At 49.1% G+C, this 20,676-nt stretch overlaps 1 protein-coding gene across 4 annotated transcripts in view; it reads left to right on the top strand.

The window, feature by feature from the left end:
- LOC138106176 (mitogen-activated protein kinase kinase kinase 3-like) overlaps positions 1 to 20,676 on the top strand; it is a 76,514-nt gene that overhangs the window by 45,782 nt on the left and 10,056 nt on the right. For all 4 annotated transcript variants that reach the window (XM_069006321.1, XM_069006319.1, XM_069006320.1 and 1 more), the window contains 6 exons: positions 4,135 to 4,248; positions 5,775 to 5,886; positions 12,769 to 12,902; positions 15,502 to 15,575; positions 18,157 to 18,224; positions 20,071 to 20,163. In XM_069006321.1, coding sequence (XP_068862422.1) covers positions 4,135 to 4,248; positions 5,775 to 5,886; positions 12,769 to 12,902; positions 15,502 to 15,575; positions 18,157 to 18,224; positions 20,071 to 20,163 — 595 coding nt within the window. The remainder of the gene's footprint in view (positions 1 to 4,134; positions 4,249 to 5,774; positions 5,887 to 12,768; positions 12,903 to 15,501; positions 15,576 to 18,156; positions 18,225 to 20,070; positions 20,164 to 20,676) is intronic.

The raw sequence follows: 20,676 nt of genomic DNA, 5'->3' as shown, positions 1-20,676 counted from the left end.
TTTCTTCTTTTTTTTCCCCCATGTATTATTTTCTCCTCCCTTCTGTTTCAACAGAGATCTGCTCCACAAAGAAAGTTCCTATTCTTTTACGATAGGTACCTCATGATACCAAAGTGTCCACTGGGTTTTGACTTTGAATGCAGTCAGGTTTCTAATCTTTGACAGCCCTCCTGGGAAAAGCCTGCCATTGAATTCTCCAGGAATGACTCATTTCATTCCAGGTTTCTTCCCACTGGAGGAGGATTTCTTTCCAACAACAGCAAACAGAAGCTTAAATAATGCCTTTTATGCCATGTTAGAGACTGTCTTTCTGGGCATGTGCACAGCACATAGCAGGGCCATGAGCAGGCCTGTGGGTACTCCTGACTTCTTAGAGTGGGGGATGACTTCCAATGCTTTGTTTTCTTATACATAAAATTTCCATCTCATGAGAACCCATAGCTTTGGGAAGATGTCTGAGAAGCAGTAATTCAGGGTTGTCGTTGTGGAAACACTATAAACAGACAAGAGGGATCTTTGGGGACATAGCCTACGTGTCCATGGGGTGACATTCCAGCATCTGACTCCTGGGTCAGGGTTTGGGGTGTCATGGCTACAAGTCTCAGAGGGAACGTGACCACAGACTCATTGCAGTTAAATATTTCATCCTGTCTTTATGCTCCAAGGGAGCTGTGCAGTAATTCTTTGCTGCCATCAGACATCTCTCTTGTTCTGGCACCTTGTAGACTAAATTTACACTGAGGTCAGCAAGCCCCTGCAAAATCTCACCGAGTGGCAGTCCCTGTCCTGGTGAAGGAGGAGTCCTGAAGCCAGGAGCAGTGAGATGAGCATGCCAGCTGGGTGGAGCAGGGGCATGCATGAATCACATCCTGGTGGGACCACGGAATCAGCAGGCTGGGGCTGGTATAGATAAGAGCAGGGCCTGGCCATGGGTGTCCCCCATGGGGCACGTCTGTGTTAGTTCTAGGCTGGGCTTTCTGAGGAGTGGGACAGCAAAACCTGGCCTGGCCAGGGGCAGCACAGACACCAACTTGTGATGTGACCTTGGGCAGAAGTTCCCTGAACCTCAATGTGCCACCACCTCTCCTCTGACCTCCGGATGTCTCCTCCAAGGCTGCCCTCAGCATCGATCTGGGGGCTTAGGGAGAATTAAAGCCTGGGGAAATGGTAGAGACACCATTGAGGGGGGGAAGGAGGAGATAAAAGCATATTTAACAAACATTTGTCGAGAATTGTTGATGCCAGTTGGTCCTGCATTGGGCAGGAAGATGAACTAATTGACCTCTCAGATTTTTCCCCGACCCTGTTTCCTACAATTCTTTGGCTTTCTGCGGTGTCTTACGGAGTGAGGTCTGGCAGTGCTGCTGCAGTTGGTGAAACCTCAGCCTTTGCTCTCACTTTCTCAACCTGCAGTGGAGAGACCATCAAGTCCCCCACTAAAACATCAGGCTCCAGGGGATGATACTATTTAAAAGCAGGAAAATAAAATCTAATAAGCTCTATTTAGTGTAACTTCTGTGTAGGTAAACTTTGCTGTTAATCACGGCTACTCAGTCTTTAGATCAAATAAACCCAGTTGCTGGAAATCCACCCTGGCAATTACTTCCATGGTTCTGCATGAGTCTGCATTGACTAGCAGATGGCTGTTCCTGATACCCATATGTGCCACAGTCTAGAAGCCAAATGGAGCAGCATTTTCTTGCCAGATGTGGGTAATAGGTAAAGCCAAGCTAAATACTGGCTCCAGTCCCTGTTACAAGAGGGCAATTTCTCCCTGTTTTTGGCTCCTCTGAAGAAGGCACACAAGCATGTTCATGTTGTGATGTTGGAGAGAGATGGAGTGACCTTATAGAACATTCTGTTCAGAGCAGCAGCTGGGGGATCGCTCTGAACACTTGTGAGGAGCTCAGTAAAAGGATGGGTGGGCAGCGGGGCTGTGCTTAGAGTTCAGAGTCAAGTTCTGCTTGGTGGTGAAACAAGGGAGAGCAGCTCTCCACCATTCTCAGTTCTGTTGGGGTGAGTGTAGGGGAGGAGCCTTGTCTGCTTGAGGCAGAACCTTCCTGTGGAGCCTTTGTGAACTTAAAGAGGGCTCCCCAATGGAACCTCTCCACCTCTTAAGGGAGTAGGCTGAGCACTGCATTTGGGAGACATATTCAATATCATCTTTGTCTGATATCTGCAGGGGACACAGGTTGTTCATTCAAATATGAATGAAGGATGAGAGGAAATCACAGAATGGGTCAGGTTGGAAAGCATCACAGTGGGTCATCCGGTCCAGCCTCCCTTTTTACGTAGGGTCAAGAAGAGAGAGAAGCACATGGCACAGGATTGTGCCCAGACATCTCTGGAATATCCCGGTGAGGAGACTCCTCACCCTCTCTGGACAATCTGTCCAGTGCTCAGTCACTGCACAAAGTTCTTCCTCATGTTCAGGTGGAACTTCCTGAGCATCAGTTCCTGCCCATTCCTCTGGTGCCCTTGCTGGGCCCCATGAAGCAGGGCCTGGTCTGTGCTCTGAGCCCTCCCTGCAGACAGGGACAGACATTGGTGAGGTCCCCTCTCAGTGTCTCCTCTGAAGGCTGAACAGCCCCAGCTTCCTCAGCTTTTCCTTGTAAGAGAGATGCTCCAGTCCCTTAATCTTCCTTGTAGCCTCTGCTGGACCCACTCCAGGAGCTCCATGTCCCTCCTGTCCTGAGAAGTCCAGAACTGGGCACAGCACTCCAGATGTGCCTCACAGGTCTGAGCAGAAGGGCAGGATCCCCTCCCTGACCTGCTGGGAATGCCCTTCCCAATGCACCCCAGGATATCACTGGCCCTCTTGGCCATAAGGCCAGGAGCACAGTCTGAGGTGTATTTGCCTACTGGCCAACAGCCAAACCCTTGGCAACACCCTGGGATCAAAAGGTTGTCCCAGTTGGCTTGTGAGTGTCACCGTGTGTGGCAGCTGCTCTGAGGTGGATTTGCTGTGGTTGGTGGCAGGAGCCCTGATCACCCAGGGGGCTGAGCCACTTTTCGGGAGTTCTGGGAAACTGTGGCTCCCAGTAAAACCAGTGAGAGCCTGCTGGGAGCTGTGGCTGCTCGGTGCCTTTGGTCAGTGGAATTACCGTGTACTTTGGCGCGGGCACGAGAATAACATGTGCTGTGTTGGCTGGATTCAGTGCCCAAGGCAACCTGCAGGGGCCGAGGCCTGTTTGGTGTGTGATTAGGCAGAATATCCCAGAATGAGGGGCAGGAAGTTGTGCTTTTAATCTTAGCCCAGGGCAGCAGAAGGCCACGGAGCTCCTCTGAAGTGCAGCTGTGTGGGGTGTTGGAGGCTTTGCAGGCTGTCTGCAGGACATGGTACACCACACAGCGATGTTGGGAGGGTCAGATTCCCCGTGCAAGTATGAGGGCAATAGTCTGCCATTTCCCAGGAAAACATCAGGACTTTTTGCTGCCTGACAGACACAGCACTGTGTAGTTCTCTGTTCTTACAAAGAGCAGAAGGTGAATTTGTTCTGCTGGGAGTGAAAGAAGTGGTTCTTGGAAGGAGAGCAATGCACACCTTTCACATCAAAAGGAAAAGACTCTTATTTGTGGGATGTTCCCTGGTTTCACCTGATGGCCAGGCACTAGGGAGCTGTGTCAGTGTGCAGGAGCACGGGTTGGAGCAGTAGGGAAGGGCACAAAGCATCTGCCAGAGTAAATCCTTGGGTGTAACTCACTGGTGTCTTGGAGCACTGCTGCGTGACCATCAACCTAGGAAGAATGTGTGGGGTTGTTTTGGGGCTGGGTAGCAGCTGGTCCTGCCTGCAGAATCAGAGCAGCCCCAGAGTAGCAGGCAGTAAGCCCAAGGTTTCATCCCAGCCCTCTCTTTTTCCCACTAGCTGGATTGCTGGTGTGACCTTTAAGCTTTCTCCTTGCAGATGTTGTTTGTTGTGATTTTTTTGCATCTGTTCCTCGGTAGATGAGGTCTTGGAAGAAAATATTAGAGCTCGGCAAGCTGGAGAGCACAGGGGCTCCGTTTTCCATCACCTGCTTGGGTCCCTCCCTCGTCCCCCAGTTCCCAAGCTGCTCCCTGTAAGAATCTGGCTCCTTCTATTTACCCAAAAGTGTGACATTGCCATTCCCTGGTATTTGTTTAATCCCTTCCAGCTCCTGATCCCACTGAAATCCCAGGAAGATTTGGACAAAGCAATGGAACAGTTGGAGCTGAGCCCTTCCCTGAAGAGCCTGCGGATCCTTGTGAGCGCTCCAAAGAAAGCGAATGTGAGCCCTTCACCTTCTCTGCTCTTTTGTGTCCGGAGTCAGATGCCTTGTTATTGTGTTGGGGAGTGGAAAAGAGTCTCCTGATGGTGCAGAGCAGAGGGCAAGCTGGTTATGAGGGGGGTCAGCCCTGCTCTGGCTCAGCTGCTTGGAAATCTTCCTGTGATAGTAGCCCAGAGGCTGAGCTCAGCTCCCTCCAGCTCCTCCTGCATCCTGTGAAGGGTTAAATACCAGACTGACCCTCAAACAAGGTTAAACCCTGAGAGAACCCTTTGTGCTTTCTTCCTAGGGGTGCTTCCACCATTCCTTTGTCACCTCTGGTCTGTACTCAGGGTGATGCCCTGGCCCTTGCCATACTGGGTGGCAGCATGGGGACTGCTTCCTCCACGAGCTGCTGGCAGTGCTAAACGCTGGGAAGAGCAAACCAGAGAATCCTTCGGTCTCATGTAGAACTGTCTGGGTTTTTTCCATCTTTATTTATTTATTAGTTTTTCCTGAGCTCAGTGGTTTTGCAGTTAAGCCTGTTAGCTTGACCTCACTTACACAGAGTGTCTTGCCAAAGCACATGTCGTGCTGCCCCAAGCACAGGCTGCAAAGCAAGGGATTTGTAGATGTTGCAACTCTGTTTCTTCTGTTTATTTCCTAGAAGTGCTGGAGAGACTGGGAGTCTTGAAACTCAGTGCTTACCCGTGTGCTACTGCTCGTGCTCACAGCCCCTGGAGCTTCTCCACTCCTTTTGAGAGGCTTGGAAAGTGCAGGGACCAGAGTGCCAGGGGGAAACTGAGCCATCAGTTGGGGTTTCCTAAACCCTGTGTGGGAATGGGGCAATCTGTAGGAGCACAGCAGTATTGCAAGTCAGCTGCTGAGAGCAGAGGAGCCAGGTAGATTCCTGCCTGCCTTTGAGAGCAGGCCCATCTCTTCCTGCAGCACGTGGCCGTGCTCCTGTGGGTGAGAGCACACGGCTCCGAGGTCATACATTAAATTATCACAAAATCACAGCTCGCTGTAGCATGTGGTCTTAGTCTCTTGGTAAAACCTGGTCACTTCCAAGCTACCAGCTGGATATGCATTTTTTTGCTCTTCCCTTACCTATCTTCCCTGACCTTCCACTCTCTCTTCCTCTGCCCTGTTGCAGAGGAACCTCTGCAGTGCCTAGGCTGCCCCTGGGGTCTAGGGAGCATGGAGGAGAGGTGCTGATTTTGGGTTTGCTAATGTTTTCAGTCCAGTGATCAGTCTCTGTATCTATCTGGAGATGATGCAGTACAGGAACAGTCTTTTATGTCAAATATCTGTATTTGCCTTTATCAGTGGGAGCTTAATCTTAGTAGAGTGTTTTATTAACAGATGTGAATTGTTTGTGAATGGTTTTTGGATCACTCTAGATTACGTGCATGTCTTCTTTCTTTCTTTTTTTTTTTGTTTTTATAGTTCTTGGGTAATAGGGTCACGGGGAGCCAAATACAGGGTTTCACATGGTGTGTCCACAGGGCTCTGGCCAAGCCTGATCATTCCCTTTGTCTGATTACCAGCTCCTGCAGCCGAACAACAGCAAGCAGCATGAAATGAGGATCTCCAGATCCATGGGTGATATCATGGGATCCCTGTACAAAGACTCCGAGAGGACGCGCAAGTATTCGACAGGTCAGTGAAACACAACGCTCTGCGGGGTGTTTTCTGCTATTTCTACATGGCCACCACTCCTTTCCTCTTTGTTTGTCACAACCCTCTGTGTGTAACAATCTGGATGGCCACCCTGATGGCCCCCACAATAATTCAGTGCAGTTGCTGTTCGTCTTCATCCTGAGGAAGAGACTCTGCAGGTTGGGCAAGGTTGTGCTGAGCAGAGTCTCTTTGAGCACAAAAGTGAAGAGAACAGGGGACCTGGGGTGTAATTTGGGGGTGGGAAATGCAGTGACAAAAATTTCCAGAGAATTTGATGCCACTGAGCTTTATCAAAGTGAAAAATGAGAATCTATAGAAAGCCAAGGCTGTTTGGAACCTTTGGCTATTCCTTTAACCACATGCTGTCGTTCTCTCAGTATCTGTCCCCCTTTCCCAGGTGGCAGAATAATGTAGTTAAGTGGGCTTGGGCTCCTTAGCTCCTGGGCTGGGACCAGCTTCACCACATAGAGACCAAATACATGTCCCTGTGCTTGTTAGTGAGGTGACATCTGTGGTAGCTGGTTTTGGGGTTTCTCAGGGGAATGAGTGTGTGCGGTGTTTTACAGTGGTCGCATTCCAGAGGAAGGGAAGCATCCCTTTCCTTCAGAGGTGCTGGAAACAGGTACCTGAAACCCTGAAGCCAGGCTGGCAAATGCCTGATCTCCTCTTGCAGCCCTGCAGGGACTGGAGTTTGTTTGTAGCCTTTTGTGGTTTTCTCTTTGGTTTTCTGGGCTTGCGTTTGTGCTTTTCTTGCTTTCTAAAATGCTCTGAGCTTTTTGAAATCCTGTTGATCAGCTGTGTGTAGGAGGTTTTGTGTGAAGAGCCTTGTAGGATTTTGTAGAGAGCAGGGTGCTTTGTGCAGAACTTGTAAAGCAATCTGTAGGACTGTATAGCAGGGGTATAATTATTCACATTCCAACCTACAGGCAGGATTAATGATTGTTTCACACAGAGAATATTCTCTGCCATGTCTGTGGGTGCAGGTTATAGGGTAATTTCTAGAGATCCCTGTCATTTGCATGCAAGTTCTTGCCACCTGTAGAACTGACAGCCTTGAATAAAGTGGGGCCCTCCTTCAGAAATACATGTGGAGATATACTTCATGCTCTAAAGATCCTTTGTACTTATATGGCACTAAATACTTCCAAACTCTGTGCAACAAAAGAGTGTTTTTCTCCAAGGACTCGCCCCTTCTCTGTTTCATAGCCTGTGCTGCCTTGATAAAATATCCTGTGGTTTGCTGCATCTCAGACAAGATGTACAGAAAATGTTCTTCTAGGGTAGGTCCAACACACCCCTTGTGCAGCCATGCCCAGCTCTCACTGATGCCAGGGATGGGAGGCACATGTGCAAGGGCTGTCTTTGGGCCTGGTGCTGGGATGTACCAGGGTTGTCTTCTTCTATTGGTTTTTTTTCTCCTGGCTCCCATGGCTCCTGAGAGTTTGGCAGGGTCACGAAATGACCCTGAATGAAAGGCACACATAAATAGGTAGTAAAGCACAGAGTCTCAGTAGAGACTGTGCTGGAGAAAAACATCTCTGCTGCCCTTTTTCTTGGCACGTGTTAGGCTGTTAATGTGAGCCAGCAAAGAGCTGTGGCACTGGGAGCTGTCACTGACGTGCAAGCTGAGCAGGCTGGGCAGAATTGATTCCATGTGTAGCTGTGCTAGTGGGAAGATGGGTTCTTGCAAAGTTAAGGCTTTCCTAGCAACTTTTATGCCACGCCTGTCCTTACTGTTTTGGAGCTGCTGGTTCCTGACCAGGTCTGCACCATTGACTGTGAGGTGTCACTGCCTTAAGAACACCTGGAGCTTAAACAAGGCAGACAAAGGGTGAGATATCTGCTCTGCAAGGGTGAGAGCCTGAGGTCCAAATGGATTTTGAGGGAATGCTTGAAGAGCAGAGTGGAGGAATGAGCATAATGTGCTGCTTTAGTCAAGGTAATGGAGGAAGAGCACTGGGCAGCACCAGCTGTGGGATGCAGAGTGTGCTAATGTTGGGATTTTCAGGAGCTAATGCACCAAAACCAGAGTCCTTGGCACTGTTATGTAGTCAGGTAACCAGCCCAATTATCAGTCATAGCTCTGTTTCTTTTTCCATGTAAACCATCACTCTTGCAAAGAGGTTTCAGCAAGCCCTCTGCATGATAACAGAAGGTCACTCCTCTCTTAGGGTTATCTGGGGTCTGCATGAAGCTACTGAAGCTCTGCTTAGGAGGCACTCACAATCCAGCAGATACATTTTTGACCTCCTGAGTCAGAAGTGGGCGATCCAGCAGCTGGGCAGAAACTCCAGTGAGCTGACAGGGAGAGCAGCATTTCAAATGGAGCATAAAACCCAGGGAAAAGACAGACAGACATGATGCTGTTCTGGTTTCCCCAAGCAGGGATTTCACTGGACTTGGTGCACAGTCAAAAGGCATCCTAAGAGGCTGGGAATTCTGTAGGAGAAACTATTCTTCATCTGCAGTCACAAGGCATTTCACAGTGTTTTCCTTCTGCTGTCACCAAAGTGGTTGCTACCAAAAGAGGATTTTAACTCAGTTCAGCTTTTCTCTTGAAACCACATTTAAAAGGAGATTTAAAGTGTCTTTATAATACAAGGTAGTTCAGGGTCATGTTCTCCATGTTTCTGAGATGTCTCATGTTTTTCTGCTGACTCTGCCATGTAAACAGCAGCAGAAAATAATAAAACTGTATGTTATTGGCACAAGCACACTGGAAAGGGAGGTGGATGTTCTGGGGAAGATTTAGCTATTTTTGCTTCTTCTGGGCAGAATATGTCTTCACTCTGTGTCCCTGAAAAACCTTATGCAAAGTCAATATTTTCTTTTTTTTTTTTTTCCCCCCATAAACTTTTTCAGTGGAAATCCCCTTCCAGGTTTTTGGTGGCCAGCAAAAGAGCAAGGAAACTTGGATTAAAATCTTTTTGGGTTCTGGATTTTCAGATAACTGGGGATTGTTTTTATTTACTTTGAAGAAATACGTGTTTCAGAACATTATCCACAAATTATTTAAGAGCTCCATTCCAGCATCACCATTTCAGTGGAAACATTTGCCAGAAGCTTTATTTTGCTGGTTTTTTTCATGGAAAACCAGGCTGCCGAGCCATGACTTCATGTGCCTGCCAGCCCTGTCCAGACCAGGAGTGTTGCAGGAGTTAGGATGGATGAGACCCACACTGTTTTGAGGAGGAAAATTTATCTATGTGCATCATGCCAGCTGCTTCAGGGCTAGAAAATAGGCTCTTGCTTATTAGTTTAAAAGTACCCTAAATTTGCCTTAAATCAAGACTTAGGAATCCATCCTCAGAGGGATCAGCATGGAGAGGAGGGAGACTTGTAGGCATCCCACCGGAAAAGAAGAAATTGAGGGAGATTTGGTCCATCTGCTCACAGCTCCCCTTGACAGGACCAGAGTGAGAATTCTCCAGTAGGTTTCTCTCTTCCTCCTGTGCAGCCCTGTCCTGAGCCTGGTGTTTCTGCCAGCACATCCTGACGTCGTGTCCCTCGTTCGGGAGCGTCATCCCAGGGCTGGGCTCCCCGTGGCTGCAGCTGTGAGCAGTGGCAGCTGCCAGCAAACCCTCCCCAGCTCTGGCTGTTAAGGGGCTTCTCTTCCCTGCATGGTGCTGGTCAGTAATGGGCGAAGTTTTGGGAAGAGCAGGGGAAGATGAAGCCAGGGAATGCGGGGGTGGAGGGAAGCCAAGCCTGGCACAGGGGAACTGGCTGTACGTGCAGCACCACGAGCTCTGCACATACTGCATGAAAGGCACTTCTTAAATAAAAACATCAGGAGGGAACATGAAAGGCCCCAGTGGGTGCCAGCAGTGACTGTGAGTCTCCGTGCTGTCCCGGCTCTCTGTCCTCGGGACACGCTGTGCTCATGTCTCACAAGTATGGCTTTACATTCGTGTGTGTAACATGGAGCAGGAATCCCTCCCAAAGCACCTTGCTGCAGAGAGTAACTGAGGTCAGGTGCTCAACCAGTGCCAATTTGCAGAGTTTCTCTGAGTTCAGGAATCCTGAACAGATCTGACCAGTGCTCTGCCTGCACAGAAGTGCCTCACAGCCTGCCCCATCCCCAATGGAGCTGACATGTAATCCCACAGACTCCAGGACAGTCCCTTGGGGGCCTCCTCTCCCTGCCTGGTGCTGCTGCTGTTTCTTGAGTATTAGGTCCAGTGCGAAGAGCATCTGTGATGTGTCAAACAGGCACATCTGGGCTTTTCTGTCTGTTTCTTCCTCTGCCTCAGGATGGGTTAATCAGCATTATCCAGTATATCCCATGTGCCTTGTGTTTTCCCCACTATGAATTAAGCCTGCCATGAAGTACTCCTGTTGCACTCTTCCTCTGACCACTCTTTTCCATTCCTCCCCTCCTCCAGCAGCACTGGGACTGCCAGAGGTTTTGTTATAGCAGGGCAGGCTAGGGCTGGAGCAGGGAATTGACCCTGAGCTCCAGAGCTCTGCTCCCAGCACCTCCCCATGTTCCTCCCAGCTGGAAGAGCATGGATGGATGCAGAGCAGCAGCAACCAGTGCTCCTGGAGGTGTGAAGCTGCATGAATGACTTTGGGCAGCACTTCTACCCAAACAGCCTGGCTGAAAAGGGATCTGCTTCACTCCAGCAGTTCCCAGGCATGCAAAAGCCTAAGTGCTTTGTTTAATTTCCTTACCTGCTGGGAAATAGCTGGTGTCTTATCCCCTTTTAAAGTTTTTGGCAGGAAATGTGACTCTGGAAGGTCAAACACAGCTGATCTATGGCTGGGAGTAGTTGTTACAGGCAAAGGCTTAATTCGAGATCATGCAAAGTCTTTGTGCTTGTGATAAATCTTGTTTAACTCCCTGGGTTCAGAGTCAAACAGGGCATGTACAGCTCTTTGTAAAATCATAGTCAAAGGGTTTCTGGATAACAAATGGGTTGTTGGAGCAAGAGATACCAACAGTGCATGAGCAGACCCACACCTCATTGCAGCAGCAACAGAAATGCTCAGCAGAGCTAAGATAGAGCACTTACACCACACTGAATCCTCCAGCAGCTTTTTGGGTCAAGAGCCACCTGAATATCCTTGTGCTGCATTCCAGATTGGCATCTGCTAAGCAAACGAGGGGCTGCTGGTGCAGTGATTTATCCAGGGTGCCCGAACTGCTCAGTAGTTAAAAGTTTGTTTATTTATCTTCAAAGAGAGGATGCTGTACTTCCCAACTGGTTTTGTTTTAGGGCTGGTGGAAAGCCAGTTCGTTATGAGTGCTGCAGCACTCAAGAGATTCTCTCCTCTTGATCTTGGCATTACTTCAGTTGGAGTTTTTTCACTGTGTTCTTATCCTGCAGGAAATCTGTGAAGGAGAAAATAGGAAGAAGGAAAAAAAAAAGTAACTCAAAGCCGTATGACTTTTATTTTTACAATCTGAGCAAGGAGTCAGAAGGAACATGTAGCATGGGACAGACAAATCTGTGTGTTTGATATAAATCCAGCAAAAAAGCCTGATTTAACGATCTTTAATGCTGGTGTGACACTGTTAACATTAGCAGCTCCTGATGTGTATCTGCTTAAGTGAAAGGTGGGAATTCAGGTTTGTGGTGTTGATCATGCAGATGGATTTATGCCAGAGATCCCTCTGGCACAGTGACTGTGATGCAGAACAGCAGCAGAAGAGGCAGAAGTGTTGTGTTGATAAATCAGTGTTGATGTTCCATGATGGGATAGGCCCCCTTCCAGTACCTTTCTCTTGTGCTTAGCCTGGGCATGCTGTTAGTAAGAACTGGTAAGAGCGCCACAAAATGGACACAAAATGGGAGGAAACACATCCCCATGTGCTTTCTATCTCCTGAAGGATGTGTGCTTTTCAGAAGTCTGCATGAAAACAAGTTGTTGTGCTGTGTGAAAGCTCACGTTGCACGATGCCGACCAGCTGAAGCTCCAGCACAGAGCCACACGGATCTCCGTCAGCAATTCCTTGCCATGGAGTGATGACAGCACAGGCATGGAGGGGAGGGACTACAGGGAGTCAGGCAGAGCCAAGGCTGTGCAACTGGGCCAGGCAAAGGCAACAATCCCTAAAGCTGGAAAGGCACAAGGATAGAGTGGGTTTGGGGAGTAAAGGAGTAAATCTTCATAAAGAAGCTGTGGAGTTCTCTCCCAGGTGCAAAATGGAAATCACCTTCTGCTAAAGGAGCCCTGAGAGGGAGCCAGGGGAAGCTTTGCTGTCTGTGCACAGGATGCACAGGGTAGAGGCACTGGGGTTATAGACAGGGGAGACAATTCCCTTGCCCAAAGATGGGACAAACTGATCCCATAGGTCACTACTGCCCTGGGGTTTTTGGATTTGAGGGCTGATTTTCCTTCTTCTTTACTTTGAAATAGGGAAAAGGGAGAGAAGAGGGTGTTTGAGTGCAAATCATTTTCCATATAACAAGTGTTTCAGTGATGTTGCACTGAGCACAGCCAGGCTGTTTCCCAGGTGGCTGAACAAGGCAGTGACCTGCTCCAGGGAGGGAATGCCCAGGGAGGTCAAAGGGGAGGTGGGTTTGGAGTTTGTGGTTTGCTTTGAGATGGACTGATTGTACCACAGCAGAACTCCAGAGCTCTTTCCTTTCCAGCATGGCACCTGGATACAGTGACAACTCTTAGGATCCAGGCTGTGTTGAAGATCAAGTCTGCTACAGTAACAAACTTTCCCTGTTGCCGAAGCTTTGGAGGATGCCCATAAACAGCATCACACCTCTAGCTCCACTCCAGTCCACATGAGTTCCAACCCAGCAGCATCTCCAGGAGATCTCTGGGATCACTGGAACAGCATTTCTGGAAGGATTTGGATTTGGATTGGCAGGTTCTGTCCTTGACCTGTGTCTGTCCCTGTCCTAGGCTCGCTGCACACCGGCCGGAGCTCTCCGCCGCCGGGGAGCGTTCCCGAGGAGCAGCAGCAGATCGCCCGCCAGGGATCCTACACCAGCATCAACAGCGAGGGCGAGTTCATCCCCGAGACCATGGACCAGAACGTGAGTGGGGCTGGGGTGTGGGTGAAACTGGGACAGCGCTGGGTGCGAGGAGGCTGCGCTGTGAGAGCCGTTCCCACCATTAAATCCCCAGCAGTGCCTGTGCTTGGGGCTCGGGCCAGCTTTTTCCAGGAATGGGTGCCCCCGGGCTTGACATGCCTGGGAAAGTCGGGCCTGATTTCCAGGAACCCTGAGAGCCAGCTGCAGTGGGGATGGCAAATGTGCCCGGGCACCTCGGGTAGCTCTGGAGCAACACAGATCTGGGGCACACGTGTGCACCAGCTGCCAAGTCCTTGTGGCTACAGCATTCCCAGATCCCGGGACCATGAGGGAACGTGCCAAGAAACTGATTGCCTGCGATTGCAACAGCCCGGGGATATCAGCAGCTCTGGCTGCTTCCCATGTGGTGTTTCTGCCTGAGCTCCAGTTACAGTTCTTGGCTCTGCCTGCAGCCTCTGTGGTTTTGTGTCTCTGTCTTTCCCCCATTTATGTATTTTTTAACTCTCTTAATAAGGAGTTTGTATATTCCAGTCCCTCAGTAATAAAAGAGCAGCAAGTTCCTCAGTGCTGAGCAGTACCTCATCCTTCAGTCAATTTGGTACCCACGGTGAGGGAAACTCTGCAGTGTCGAGGGACCAGAGTGGGAGCAGCTTATACCTCCCTTTTCATTTGCATTTCTGCTCAGTCTATAGCTCTGAAGAGCTTAGTGTAGATCCTGTGAAGTCAGCTGGGCTGTCTGGGCACATGTCATTCTTGCAAAGCTCCTGGAAATATAGGACCAAGATCCAGAGTTTATAGGAAGGACATGGAGGGACATCTGGAAGGGACTAAGCTTAATCTGTCAGGCTGCTGTGCTGGCCCCCAAGGATGTCCCTGGGGTGATGTGCGTTTCCTACACTCAAAAAGCACCCACTAGCTCCACATTTGCATGCAGGCTGTGCCAGTGTTTCCATGGCAAAGTTGTGTTTTCAACAGTTTATTATACAGCCATTAATAAAATAAGAAGTCACTCCGGGTGAGTCTTGGCAGTGTCCAAGTGCAGATGTATCATGTGCTCCTTGCAGCCAAAAGTTGGCTCTCTGTTGTTTTCAAATGCCTCCCAAACATGTTGGGGAGGATTAAGACAAAGTGTGTGTGCATACAGGGGGAGGGTCCCTGTGACCCCCTTGGGTGTAAATCAGCCCAGCTCCACCGGCTGTTTATGGAGCTCCATTAATTCAGAGCCCCGAGCCTGCTCCTGATGAAGGTTCCCAGATGCTCTCCTTGCTTTTCCCCAACATCACGCTGTGGGTGGCCTGCAGCCCATTGCTGGTGAATGAAATGCAGGGAAAGGGGTTTGGGGAATGGTGTGGGGTTTTTTGGTTTTCGTCATTGAGCAGCTGTGCTTTCCCCTATATGGGCTTTGCCTTTAGAATGTCCTTGTACTGCTGCTTCCATATGTGCCTCATGGAAAACCACTCAGAAGCTGGAGCTGGCTGCCTTTTGGGGAATGCCCCTGTGCAAGCCTGTGATGTAACTGTGGTCGTGAGACCAGCCTGGCAGATGAACAGAGGCTGAGTATGGAGCATGCTCCAATTCCCAATGTTATGCTTTTGAGAAATGAGTCTGTTTCAGCATTTACTGCTGGAAGAGACCTGGCATGGCTGGCAGAAGTGGGGAGTGGATTCTACCAGAGTTCTTGCTGCTCTTTGGCCTAGTGCACTTTGAATGAGGAGGTTTTGGGGTAAAAACTAGGAAGCAGAGAAAAATTGCACTTTGCAGTTGGGACTGCCTGGCCAAAACAGCAGGAGCTGTTATGAGAACCATCTGAGGGAGGGCTGACAGGAACAGCCTGTGGAAAGGGGAGGCTGTTGGGGAAGGAGGAGCGATGTGTGAACCAGCAGAGTGTGGCTCCACGTGGTGTTTAACCCTCGTCGCTGAGCTTTCCCAGGAATGAGCTGTGGAGCAGGGGTTGGTGAGTGTCCATAGCCAGGAGGGAGCATGGCACCGTGGCAGCACAGCGTGGCCTGGAGCAGGCTCTGCTCTGTGTGGAAGTCCACACAGCCCCAGGGTTTACCACTCCATACAAACCCTCTATTGTTACTAACCAGCTATAAATAACCCTGGCCAGTACAATGTCTCATCCAGGAAGCAACACAAATGCAGCTTTTGACTCACTGGGCTGGTGAGAGCCAAGCCGGTTCCTCCAGCCAAAAGCCCTGATGATGCTGCGCTTATCAGCAGAGAGGAAGGCTGGGCTTGTGTGCCAGGGCAGCTCGGGAAGTCAGGAGTCCAGGGCTGCAATCCTGGCTGTGGTACACAATATCCACTTGGCCTTGGGCACATCATTTGTGTCCTGATACATATTTTCCTTTAGTAGTAGTATTATTATTTCTCACAAATACTTGGAGCACTTTGAATCTCATTGACTTCTCCGCACGCTTTGAACATCAGGGTGCTAATTATCTTTGCGTCAGTTTTCCTAGCAGCACATAGCAGTTGGAAAGAACAATAATGCAGGGAGGGCATAGTAAGTGGATGACCCTGCAGAGGTCTGCTGGTTCTGGGGCTTGAAGAGCTACAGTGCAGGGTTTTATTGTTTCCCCTTTTCTTTCTCTGTCAGATGCTTGAAGCTTTCATCAGCCCTGATGACTCGCTGTCTGGGAGCTGCCAGTCACTGGACAGGTCTGTGGACAGGTGAGTTGTGTGTGTCACCGTGTTCACAAGCTGAGCTGCAGCCTCTGCTCCATAGTGGGAGAACAGCAGGATCAGTGGCATCCCCTGAGGTTTCTGTTGGGATGAGGATGCACCTGAGCAAAACAAATTTATCGCTGAAAACCAGATCCTAGCAACAGATGTCTGTGCAATGGTATGATTTGAATTGCAGCAATCTGAGCTGGACAAAGACAGCCTGGCTTTGTGTGACCAGGTCTTCTTTTTTGTCTTTTGAGATGAAAATTCTCATAGAATCACACAATGGTTTGGAAGGGACCTTAAAGATCATCCAGTTCCAGCTCCCCTGCCATGAGCAGGGACACCTTCCACTAGACCAGGTTGCTCCGAGCCCCATCCAATCTGGCCTTGGACACTTCCAGGGATGGGCATCCACAACTTCTCTGGGCAACCTCTGCTAGGGCCTCATCACCCCAACAGCACCTCTTCCCCCTCTGGCTCTCTGCAGTCACCAGGTCAATATTCCATCAGCCTCTCCGTGCCTCCTCCTCCCCGGACACACTGTCTGCTCTCCACCTATCACTGGCAAACTCAGCAAGCCCTGTGCAGTGCCAGCAGCCACAGATGTGTCAGTCAAGGTGCTGAGGACACCAGATGAGCAGTAACTAAGTTTAGCTACTCAGCAGGAAGCAACTGGGACACGCTGTACTAACCCAGGCTGCGATTCAATGGCTGGTGCCATTGAGCTCGGTCCCAGCTCACACGTGCACAGAAACTGTATGTTTGCTGCTGTGCAGGGTGAGCTGTGGATAAGACACAGTGTCCTTTTGGGAAGCAGTCTATTTTTTTTTCCATCTGCATCAAAGATTTTCTATTTTTTTCCGCTGTTGCTGTTGCCATACAGCACCAAGGCTGCGTTCCAGCGGGCCTGCGTTGGGTTGATTGTGTAGCATGCTTCAGGTTTGCAGCTCTGTGCTCTTTGGATCTGTCTCAGCATCGAGGTCCATTTCCTTTTTGTGGCTTTTAATAATTTCCTGTGATGTATTTGCTCATTGTTACGGCCATATCGAAGCTGGATTCCTTGTGTTCCCAACCTCTCTGCCCCAGCTTTGCTTTTACATAGATTTTGCTAGGAAGAACAGAGTAACAACAGGCTGGTTGTTACTTTGCTGTGAACTGAGAGAAGAGTTTTACACCTTTAGCTCTCTGTGAGAAGGTGGCATGGCCTGATTTCACGTGCAAAGCAGGCAGATGTGTTCAGTCATAGGTCTAGGAGCTGGAAAAGGCACAAGGAGGGCTGTACTATTCCAAGGAAGAGGAGTAAGTAGGGCTATTCCTGCAAAGAGGTGGCGGAGGCTTTGCAGCCAGTTGCTTGGGATGGCATCAGCCCAAGAGGACAGAGCGAGTGACCAGGCTGAGGGTTAGGAACAGCACCACAAATTCCTCTTTGCCACAGCAGTGATCAGCTTTGATGTGAGTAGGTTTCAGAGCACTTTACAACGCAGATTGCTGCTCTGTGCCCATATTGTTAAAAGAGAGAGTGGATAACCAGCATGCCAGATCACTCTTTAAGAGTCTGGGGTGAAATTGGGATTGCTGAAATCTCCTTGCAGTGTTTTTTCATCCTCTCACTGTAGTTTAAAGACCTTGAGACTTGGGGCACCAGTCCCACACTCTCCCTCCTGGTCTCCTGGGAGGCTGCATGTTCCCAGAGGTGGTACAGTCTCTGTGTGAGGAAGGTGGGAGGTGATGTTGGAGAAAAGGGAATCCTGCATGAACTGAGCATGACTGAAGGACTCTGGTGCATCTGCAGCAGCTGAACGATGTTCATGGAAAGCAGAGGTGTGTGGTTGAACACGTGAAGTTGAGGGAAAAGGAACCTGCAGCCCTCCTTCTGTGCTGCCTTGTGCACAGGGGTGACTGTTGGGAAATAGAATTATTGGGATCAATAAAAGAACTGTGCAAGCAATAGGCCTGGAAGTTTTAGGCTTGTGTGTGAGAAAACTTTCCATGGGAAAGTTCCTGTGTGAAAGATAACAAGCAGGCCTGAGAAACGGAGAGGGAGAGAAAACTTGCAGCTGTGCTGTCCGGGAGTGAACGAGGGAGATGAGCACTGAATTCTTTTGATCATAACAAGACTATGGAAGCTTGCCAATGGAAGTCCAATTATGTAGAAATAGAAATGTGTTTTGATAAGCTTTAAGCCACTTAGGAGTTAACAAGCTGGTATACTATATAAGTGCCTTTGGACTGCTAATAAATGGAGTTTGTGGAGTTTGCTTTATCAACCATATTGGTTTTGGACTGTGTTTCTCTCTCCCCCCGCCGGGGCCCGGGCTCCTCATCCCGCTGAGCTTCTAGCAGGTGATGATCTTTGGCTGTTTCATTTCAGCCTGGTGACTGCAGGTTTTGCAGCATCCCCTTTGTTTGCCACAGGAACAAGCTGTGATCCAGCCAAAAAACCAATCTTCGTTCTTGTGCAGGATGAGGATGGGGGCTCAGTGATCAGTGGTTTCTCCTGTCCTTTCCCATGTCTATTAATTCCATAGCCTTTCTGATATCATAAATGAATCCTTTTTTTTTTTTTTTTTTCATCCCTTTGCAGCCCTCCCTTTCCCCAAACCCCTGTTCCTGGAAGGAAGAGCCATCCCAAAGACAGTCTTGATTGCATGGGTAAGCACTCTTGGTGGTTTGCATTTGCTATGTAGTAAAGAGGCTGGATAAAGACTATTAGAGAAATGGCACTGCATGAAAAGTAATTAAAAGCAATCAAGCAAACCAGCTCCATGGCTTAGGTGACACTTCGGAATTGACCCTGCAATGATCAAACAGGAATGTTCTCTAAAATCAAAAAGCCCAGAGCATCAAACACAGGCAGGGCTGCTCTTGTGTTCATTAACCCTTCTTCATGCTGCAGCAATAGTGGTAGCACTGAAGAACCTTTAGGCCTGATTTGGGAATCAATTGACAGCAGCAACAGTCCAAACTGGGCAGCTGGAGCCCTGAGGTGGATGGATGGAAGCAAGTAAAAAGCTGTTGAGAGATCTGTGTTGGAAGATGTTGCTGAGGGGGCCATGCTCTTGTGTTTGCTGACAACTGCAAGGTGCTGAGAAGCTGGGAACAGCCTTGTAGGATCAGATTTTGTCTCTCTTACTATCTGGGAGTTGCCCCTTCAGGATCTTGACTCCCTACATAGCAAACCCCAACTCTCTAGGGAGTTACACCTCTTCCACTTGTATGAATCTGCAGTAGTGCAAATGCTGTGAGAGAAGCGGTATTGGTGCTTGCACAGATCATAGGTTACTGCTTAATCACTTATAAACATCCAGCTGGTTAAATAATGGAAACTCTGTAATATTGTAATGACTTGCACTATTAAAAATGAGCAAATGGCAGCCAGCCTGTGGCAGGATAACTCACTGCTGGCCTGGGGCAGGGTTTCTAGATTGAGCTGCAGAGATGAAGCTGCAGTCAGCCCTCGTTGCTGAAGGTTTTAGTGCTCCCCCCGTGGCACTTTGCTCTGAGGCACCTCTGGGCACCGTCGCTCACATGTGGCTCACTGAGAACCTCTTGCCCTGTCCTTGTTGCTCCTCTTGCTGGCCATATTTCAGCCATTATGTGCTCGTTTTGGCAATCACACCGAACTGCAGCAGAGGCCAGGAGCGGCCTCTGAGGAGCGGCTGCTGGCCCCGGGCTAAGGCAAACAAACAGTCAGAAGGGGCTGTGTCGTTAGAATTGGATGGAGGAAAAACAGCAGGTGAAAGAAGGGGGTGAAATGACAGATATTTTAATCTCAAGTTATTTGGTACTACCAGCAATGGCTTCCTGTGCTGTGGTTTTTATTAAAAAAAATGTCCTTATCTTGTGTGTCCATCCATCTCTCTCATCATCCAGTGTCTAAGCTCTGATGGTCTTTAATCCCTCCTGTATATTCTATCTTTCTAGCAGTTAAGCAAATAAATATAAAAGTTTGGAGCTCTGGGGGTCTAAATTGGCTTTCAGAGGGGAGGAGTCACATCTGAGAAGAAAGAGGGGAGATACCATCTGGTGTTGGTCAAGTGCTGGGTTTTGCATTGCCCTGGAAATAGCTGGTATCAGGGCAAAGGTTTTGGAGTAGATGTATCTAGGCCTGACCCTGCCTGGCAGTTTTGTTTCCATGCTGATTTTTGCGTTTTCCATGTGCAAATAAGATCTTTTAGTGCTCTGCTTTGGAAACCAGGCATGGTCTATGTTAATCCCCTGCCTTGCACTTCAACACTGTGGGCCAGGGTCCATAAAATCAGCAGTTCCTCTGCTTTTGGGGGCACCAAGGGCAGTGTGTTTAACCTTGATTTTCCACTGAGGAGTTTGTGACTGTGGGCAGATTTCAGAGGGAGCCTTGGGGAATACAGGGTTGTGTAAATGAACACCCTTGTCACCTCCTTTTTGCCTCTAACTCAGTGTTTCCCATAAGAAACACTCTGGGCATTTGATACTGAGCTGATCTCAGAAATACCTGTGTCTTCTTTCCTCCTGCCAGATTTTGACATCCCATTCTGTGAGAGGTTTGGGAAAGGTGGGACGTTCCCGAGGCAGTACCATCTGTCCCAAAGTCGCAAGGACTACAGTGACGGTAAGGAAATGGTGATCAGTCCTTGATGGCTTGTTTTAACTGTTCTGGGACTGGACAGACTTGGGAAGGAGAGGTTTCTAATAAAGGGAGAACCACCAAGTAATTAGGAATTCCCTTGTGTATTCTGAAGGGCATTCTCTATGAGACCTTGCACCTGTGCTCTTGGGAAGTGCTGAGCATCTACAGCCTGTCCTCTGCTTACACCTCCTCTTTTAATTTAGCTGTGGGGATGATTGGCATTTCTCATCCCTGGCAGTATCAACCTTTCTATTCCCCTAAATTGCTTTCTTTTGAGGATGCTTTTTGTGACCTTTACAGCAGGTTTCTCACAGAGCTGTAGGAAATCCCCAAGCAATTTCAGGGTAGCAGTATCCGTTTGCTTCTCTGTTTTAAGCTGGTGAGCTCTGAGCTTTGGGGCCCACTCCATCACCGTTTTCCTGCTCATTCTTTCACTGTATGAGACCGCAAGTGGTGGGAGGCAAAAATTCCCTTGGGGAAAACGTACTGAGGACG

Source organism: Aphelocoma coerulescens, chromosome 2 (assembly GCF_041296385.1).
Source record: "Aphelocoma coerulescens isolate FSJ_1873_10779 chromosome 2, UR_Acoe_1.0, whole genome shotgun sequence".
In the NCBI taxonomy this organism is placed as follows: domain Eukaryota; kingdom Metazoa; phylum Chordata; class Aves; order Passeriformes; family Corvidae; genus Aphelocoma; species Aphelocoma coerulescens.
The sequence above is the reverse complement of the archived record's forward strand: the minus strand, read 5'-3'. Positions and strand labels throughout refer to the sequence as shown.